The sequence below is a fragment of the Sinocyclocheilus grahami genome, unplaced genomic scaffold (assembly GCF_001515645.1).
Source record: "Sinocyclocheilus grahami isolate Dianchi unplaced genomic scaffold, SAMN03320097.WGS_v1.1 scaffold720.1, whole genome shotgun sequence".
Taxonomy (NCBI): domain Eukaryota; kingdom Metazoa; phylum Chordata; class Actinopteri; order Cypriniformes; family Cyprinidae; genus Sinocyclocheilus; species Sinocyclocheilus grahami.
The window spans coordinates 406,162-414,370 of record NW_015505899.1 but is presented as its reverse complement, the minus strand read 5'-3'; the positions used below and the strand labels follow the sequence as shown (position 1 = coordinate 414,370).

The 8,209-nt window shown below is 43.7% G+C and overlaps 1 protein-coding gene across 1 annotated transcript in view; it reads left to right on the top strand.

Moving 5' to 3' along the window:
• eif4e1b (eukaryotic translation initiation factor 4E family member 1B) overlaps nucleotides 1–7,351 on the top strand; it is a 20,522-nt gene extending 13,171 nt beyond the window's left edge. The window contains exons 4-7 of the mRNA XM_016244458.1: nucleotides 5,348–5,411; nucleotides 5,646–5,759; nucleotides 5,917–6,039; nucleotides 7,325–7,351. Coding sequence (XP_016099944.1) covers nucleotides 5,348–5,411; nucleotides 5,646–5,759; nucleotides 5,917–6,039; nucleotides 7,325–7,351 — 328 coding nt within the window. The remainder of the gene's footprint in view (nucleotides 1–5,347; nucleotides 5,412–5,645; nucleotides 5,760–5,916; nucleotides 6,040–7,324) is intronic.
• Nucleotides 7,352–8,209: the final 858 nt, after the last annotated feature.

Here is an 8,209-nt window from a genome sequence, read left to right as displayed (position 1 = left end):
AAGGCGAGGGCCTTTCTTCTGATGAGATGGCTGAGTTACGCCGCACCACGGATCTTGCTCTTCGTGCTACTAAGCAGGCTGCCTCTGCCATGGGCAGATCTATGGCAGCGATGGTAGTAACGGAGAGGCAGCTGTGGGTAAACCTGGCAGACATCGGGAAGAAAGAAAGGGGTTTTCTTCTCGATGCCCCGGTTTCGCCCTCTGAACTTTTTGGTACATCCGTTGAGGCGGTCGTCGAAAAGTTCAGGGAGGCGAAGGCGCGCTCAGCGGCCTTCAAAACCTTCATTCCGCGAAGGTCCAGGTCTGAGCCCGAACAACCCAGGGGTCCTAGCCTGTCTCAGTTTGAGGGTCAGAGACTGGCTCAGAAGGCTAGTGTCACGGCTCGCGCTCTTCCCCCGCCCGCGGGTAGCGGCAGGAAGAATCGCGGAAGGTGAGAAGGTGAGTAAAAGACCTAAGGGATGTGATCCAGACAGGGCGTCAGTGCTTTTGTCCGGATCAGAGTGATATCTACTCAACGACCCTTTAAGATGGTCTAGGGGTAAAAGGAGTAACATTAAATCTGTGGCAAATCTGTAAACTTGATGGAGGCAGCCAAGAGACAATGCAGGGACAAAAACTGCCAACGAAAGGGATTTAATATACAAGGTGAAAAGAATCCATATAACTACAAAATATAAATCATTAAAGAGACAACCCATATGTACAAAATATATATGTGTATCTAATGAGACTGGTGGTTGTGTGTATAACCCTTCTGCTAGTTTATTTGCAGTGTTTCCCGGGACCTGTGTGTTTCTGTCCCTTTCTAGGGTAGGTCCTCGATGGGCACCCCCTCTGCTGGGTTCAGAAACCGGGTGCTCGACTTGCAGTGCTTATTTCACTCGTCGATATATGTCCAGACGGTAAGTAACAGAAGGTAAGTAAGGTTTCGGTTTCATACTTCCTGGATCATGCGGCTATAACACAGGCTTCTGCGGGAGTTTTGTGATTATCAGGCCCCCGGTGTCAACTGCAAAAATTTCCTGGACGTCCGGGCTGGGGTTACGCTTTCATGCTACCCTGACTGGTCTACCATATCTGGGTCGCCCTGAGTGGTTTTCCCGATCACCAGGATATCCCCTCTTGTGGAGGCATCGAGCGGGAGGCATAAGTGGCATTACGAGAAACTTCCTGTGTAAATGCTGTCTCGGGCAGTGCTCCCCTCACATTTTGAGGGTTGTATTTGAGCTTGCCTCTCCCGTTTGGCCCAGTACTTCCGGGTATCTGTAAACAGATGCTTGGAAAACTCTAAAATAAGTGCAGCACGTTAAGCTTTGCACACTTTTCTACAAATCCACATAAGTGGTAAGTGTGCACGTTATGCTTTGCCCACTTTTCTAAAATCCTGTATGGTAGGGGTTACGCGTTTTTGACCTCGTTCCCTTTCTCTGAGTTGGTTAGACCCCGGTTCCTTGGGCTCCACTCAACTAGTGTGTCTCAGCTGAATAATTGCTAGCTGTTCCACCATTGGAACATGCTGTAGGTTGAGCTCCCTCTCGTTGAGAGCTGGATGTTGCTCCCTCAGTTACAGATTTACTGCTAGCCAAGGCGAGGGCCTTTCTTCTGATGAGATGGCTGAGTTACGCCGCACCACGGATCTTGCTCTTCGTGCTACTAAGCAGGCTGCCTCTGCCATGGGCAGATCTATGGCAGCGATGGTAGTAACGGAGAGGCAGCTGTGGGTAAACCTGGCAGACATCGGGAAGAAAGAAAGGGGTTTTCTTCTCGATGCCCCGGTTTCGCCCTCTGAACTTTTTGGTACATCCGTTGAGGCGGTCGTCGAAAAGTTCAGGGAGGCGAAGGCGCGCTCAGCGGCCTTCAAAACCTTCATTCCACGAAGGTCCAGGTCTGAGCCCGAACAACCCAGGGGTCCTGGTCCGTCTCGATTTGAGGATCAGAGACGAGCACAGAAGGCTAGTGTCGCGACTCGCGCTCCTCCTCCGCCTGCGGGTAGGGGTAGGAAGTATCGTGGGTCGAAGGGAGGTAGGCAGGACCTGAGGGATGTGATCCAGACAAGGCGTCATCGCTTTCGTCCGGATCAGAGTAATACTTAGGTATCCACTCTTTTCCTCAGGGGGTGTAACATCTACCCCTTTCTTCCCCTTCCTAATTCCCCTGTAACCACCATATCGCCACCTGACCGAGGTCAGGTGGAAGCTTCCTGCATAACAGTCTCCTTCTGGACCTATGATGTTTTTGGTTGGTTCTATGGTTATCATAGTAACCACCTTACTGAAGGTCCGGTCTAGAGGCTTTTCCGGACAGAGCTCCAACGCGGGAGCCGTGGTGGGTGAGTACGATCCATGTCTAAATATATGTATATAAATATATGTATGTGCTATGGAATTGGTGGTTGTGTGTACCCTTCTGCTAGTTTCTTTGCAGTGTTTCCCGTGCTGGGTTCAGAAACCGGGTGCTCGACTTGCAGTGTTTATTTCACTCGTCGAGATATGTCCAGAAGGTAAGTAAGGTTTCTGTTTCATACTTCCTGGATCATGCGGCTATAACACAGGCTTCTGCGGGAGTTTTGTGATTATCAGGCCCCCGGTGTCACTGCAGAAAATTTCCTGGACGTCCGGGCTGGGGTTTACGCTTTCATGCTACCCTGACTGGTCTACCGTATCCGGGTCGCCCTGAGGGGTTTTTCCCGATCACCAGGATATCCCCTTGAGGCATCACCCCCCCTCACCATTGAGGGTTATTGTGAGTATGATGTTTCTTTCGAGCGTTAATCCTCTCTGAGGAGTTAGATTCCTCGCTCCATGGGCTGTCCTCGTGGTAGTATTGAGACAATGCTCCCCTTTTATCAAAGGGTTACCTGAATGAGAGTTTGGCTAGACTGCAGTGTGCTTACCCCTCTGATTTTTCAATCATGCTGCAGGTCGAGCTCCCTCTCGTTGAGAGCTGGGTTTGTGCTCCCTCAGCCAAGGTAAACTACTGCTAGCGTTCCTGCATTGGAACATGCTGTAGGCCGAGCCCCCTTCTCGACTGAGAACTAGGTGTGTTGCCCCCACAGCTAAGTAAACTATTGCTAGCTGTTCCAGTTTGGAACATGCTGCAGGTCGAGCCCCGTCTCGGTTTGAGAGCTGAGTGTGTTGCTCCCTCAGCTGAATAACTGCTAGCTGTTCCACCATGGGAACATGCTGTAGGTTGAGCTCCCTCTCCATTGAGAGTTGGATGTTCTCCCCCAGCTACAGATTTACTGCTAGCCACTCCAGCATTATAGCCGTAGATATAGCGTCTGGGGATACGCTATTTTTATCTATAGGCTGCCTTTTCAGGGTGCCACGAGAACCCCTAGAACGGTATGCAAGTGTAGTGCACGTTATGCTTTGCCCACTTTTCTAAAATCCACATAAGTGGTAAGTGTGCACGTTATGCTTTGCCCACTTTTCTAAAATCCACATAGCTGGTAAGTGCGCACGTTATGCTTTGCCCACTTTTCTAAAAATCCTGTATGGTAAGAGCTACGCGCAAGACTTCGTGCTCTTTTTGAGTGGTTTAAAACCCCGGTTCTGCCTTGGGCACCACTCCCCCTATGTATCCTCTGGATACCTACTTAGCAGGGTATTGCTACTAAGGATCTGTTGAGACAGTTCCTTCACCACAAGACAAACGTGCGGTAGCCCCTGTGTGACAGACCAAGACTAGTATGATTCTAGGCTCTTGGTCGTATTCCCTTAAAGGAATCTGTTTCTGATTCCAAGCCTTGAGCTCTACCCCGGGCCCAGGAGTCTGGCCCTAACAGGTAAGTTTTTTGGGGTATGTAGCCTAGGCCTTTGGCCGTAGGGAATAACGTCACTGACAGCCGTCTAAACGTCCCAGGGGCAACTCCCATAGCAATATGGTAGAGTTGGTTCTTAGTGCTCGCCATGGTTCTGGCTTGCACTCCCCTCCGCATGGTGGCGTGGGTATACCGTTCCCCATAGCGACCCCTAGAGGACGCAGTTCGAAGTTCCCATGAAAGGGAACGTCTCAGGTTACTTATGTAACCATGGTTCCCTGAGTAGGGAACGAGACACTGCGTCCTCTAGGTTTCTTGCCATGCTGCGGACGCAAGCTTCAGACGAAGAAGTGAATGATGTGTAGCTCCCGGCGCCTATTTATACTATAGTCGCACTGGTAGGGAAGTCATGGCTGTCGCCGGCCAACGAGTTGGTGTTTTTTCAATGTATGCTTCAGACACGGGTCACGACGAGGCGTTCCCCATAGCGACCCCTAGAGGACGCAGTGTCTCGTTCCCTACTCGGGGAACCATGGTTACATAAGTAACCTGAGACGTTTTTAAATCTCAGTTTTCATGAGAGAAATCACAATGATGTATTTTTCCAAATCGTAAATATAATTGTGATGATAGTTCTAGAAACCTGGGCCCTCATTTATCAACAGTGTGTAGAAAAGGTTCTATATTTTGTCCTATGAATTAAATTTAGAATGTGCCTAAGTACAAGAAAATGCATATTTATCAAACGTGCGCATGCAGTTCTTACGCACATGAGTAAGCAATCATTGTTGATAAATCCCACATGTGCGTAATTAACATGCTTGTTCACGTTCACAGTCATTTGCATTTGGAAACGCCTCCAATGAACCATATATGATGACAACACCTCCCTTTATAAATCACGTGAATGTATGTGTCCTCACCGAAATCATGGCAAAGAAAGCGATACCGACTGAGAAGCCATTCTGTGCTCTCACACTCAGCGCGGTCTTTGAAAATGCGTTCTCTGCAGAGCGCGTTGTTTGCCAAGTCTTCCAATAACGTCTTCAAATAACGCAAGATAAGCCATTGCACAGTCTGAGACAAACATTTGTCACAGCTGTCTTGTAGGGTTTGACACCAATTATGCAAATTGTCTGTTTAAAACCAGACAAATTATAAATTGAGTGTTTTATAATTAAAGGAAACACAGGACGTATAAGATTGCTTAATGCATACTGTGACACTCTTAAATGCTTTTTATGTGTAGTGTTGATATTCTACCACTAGATTCTCTGCATAAGCATGCTCAGAGGTGTGCTTATATTTACACACATTTCTACGTATAAGTACAAGTTGGTAGATCCCACACTTTGCGTGAAACTGTTCTTACGCATTCATTATGCACACATCTGTGCATACACACTGTTGATAAATGAGGCTCCTGGTGACTTGCAAAAATCATCAGTCACTAGTTTCTTCACTGGAAGGCCTCATAAATTTTACACTTGACAGACAGTTGTTTTTACATTTCTCTAAATATTACAGTATGTGTCAATTTCATCTTCAAAATATGTTTTTCTGGTTCACTTTCAACTGTTTCAGATTATACAACAACATACAGCCGCCAGGCAAACTCTCCTCTGGCTGTGACTACTCTATGTTCAAGGTGAACAGGGCTTAACTTTCTGCCTATTTTTTATTTATTTATATTGTGTATGACTGTCCTTTTAATGACTAAAGTATTGTTGACCGTCCACATAGCTGTGTAAATTTAGCTCTGTTAATGTGCTAGGGCTGTGTTGAAATGGATTAAATCATCAAAAACTGTAATTAGCCTATGAATAATTCATATTACACATATAGTGACTCTTTGTAAAGCATTTTCTTGGTTGTTTTACAGGATGGTATTGAGCCCATGTGGGAAGACCGGAGTAATAAATGTGGAGGCCGCTGGTTGATTACTCTAGCCAAGCAGCATAGACACACAGAACTTGACCATTTTTGGCTGGAAACGGTAAGAGAAAATATACTTGCTTGCTTTATTTAACCTTTGGATTTAATTTGTTTTGTCTGTTGTGATTCACATCATTCTCATTGTATCATGTAAAGGAAGTTGCTTAAATTACAGCAAAAGAAAGATTACGCTGAATACATGTTTGTTCTTGTGGCAGCTGTTGTGTCTTATTGGAGAGGGCTTTGGTTCCTTCAGTCGGGATATCTGTGGAAGTGTAATCAATATTCGTGCCAAAGGGGACAAAATTGCCATCTGGACCGCCAATGCTGAGAACTTTTTGGTAATGAAAGTACAAATGTGTAACAGGACTAACAGCACTTTTTGGTCAAGAAAGTGTTAAATTTTATATTAGGTAGGTAGGTAGGTTACCATTCGGAGGGTTGTTACATGTGTGTAGTTACAGAAATATTACAGCTCTAGACACTATGTATGTACCAATATATACTTACACTGTGGTTACATACTACATACACATCTAGTTACTATGCAAGTACACGGGTATTAGGGCCACTTAATATAAAGTGGGACGCTTCAGACTCACTTCTACTTTACACGTGCAAATCTGCTTTATATAATATATAATTATAAGTATATAAATGCATTGTATTTGTTTGGACTGGAAATATGTTGACCATTTTAAATCATTTCAGCCATGTTGTTGGAGGTGATTGAAATAGGAGTGACCAAAGGATGACTATAACCAGCCAGAGGAAATGGACTGATCTCTCTGGTTAATGTTTCACCCTTCTCATAGGAACAGCACACACGATCACAGTGCTCAGAATTAATGGAGGAACTCAGAAAATGATCTCACATCAGAACTAGAGGCAAAATATGATAGCATGCCGAGTCGCAAAATTATGGTTTGGTATTACCGACTGTTGGTTGCTTCCATTATAAATTTCCTTAATGTTCACTGGGAGTCGTGAATAGTGATCTGGCTTTTGTCTATTTGTATGGAATTCATGACTTCATGCTTTTAATAAGGTAAGTACTTTTGTTTTGCACATCTCAGTTTTTAATGCTTAGTAGTGAAGGAGCCAACGTGCAAATTATATTCATCTTTTTTTTTTTTAAGAAAAAAAAAAGTTGTGATTTCTGCTTTGTGTTGGGGAGAAGACTATAAGTATTGATCATTAAGTTTGAGAGGTTTTTTTTTCTTGGAAGTTAGATGTTGTGCGCGTGTGTGTGTGTTCACTATAACACAAAGGCTGGCATGTCATATATATATATATGTATGTAGAGGTTTTTAATCATAAGCGTTGACGCTTGTCATTTGGCCTCATTCATGAAACTTTCTGTGTAAGTTTGTAAAACCCTTCGTCAGTTGTTACAGTAGTCCAAAAGTTTGCTGACAAATGATTTGTTGCATTGAGTTTCATGAAGACCCATTGTATTATATTTAATACATAATTACATTCTAAGAGACACTGTACAAATCAAATCAAAACCTACATTGATTATGGAATTTTTATCGTCAATCTTAATTAACTTTTATTCAACACTCTATGTGCAGCTCATGGACCACATTCTCTTACATTAACCACCCTTAACCTTTTTTCCAGGGACTTGCCCAGTGTTTTGTGGAATAGTCAGGTCCTGCTGGAGCATATTTCCAAAGTTAATTAGCTGGATTGTAAAACACTACACCTGGGAAGTGAGTCTAAACTGGCCATAGTATCACACACGGATCCAGCAGTGGGAAGGTTAGCCATGTGGATTTGTCTCACTAACTTACAACTTAAGAAAAACCATGGGGCTAGCTTGAACAAAAGTGTGATTCCCACCAACATGGTGGAACTGACTTTGAGTAAAAAAAAAGTATTATGAAGATCTGCTTTCCAAGCATTTTGCAATCAGATAAGATGTCGATAGCGTCCTTAGATTGTATTGTTTTGAAAACATTACAATGAATAGTTACACCAAATTATTTCTTCCTTATAGACTTGTGAATTAGTTTGTGAAACACTTAGCATAAGTGGAGTTAATGCTTATGAAACAACAGTTGATTTATTACCTTACCTATTTAATTTTAAAAAATTGTCGATATAATTCTTGTCTGTTCCTTTTAATGCTATAAATGAAGTATCTGTGAATGATTTATGAAAAACGTATATAAAAAAATCTAGAACCATTGTAAAATAAATGATAAAAACAGGAATAAAAAAATTAAAAAAACGGCAGACTGCATCTCCCATTCAGACTTGTTTCTCATGCAGAATGAATGAATTTAATGAGTGAAGCTGTTCACTTAGAATCTGGGCACAACTACAAAATGGCCGACACTTGGAATATACTGTATAGGGAATAAAATAGGGAGTGGTTTTGACCACAAGGGTCAGTTCAGTTCAAGCTCACACATTTCTCTGCTGTGGGCTATCTGGGCCATTCTACAGAATTGGTCCAAACTGCTGTCCCACAACCAAAAAAACACATTTAAAAAGCATTGA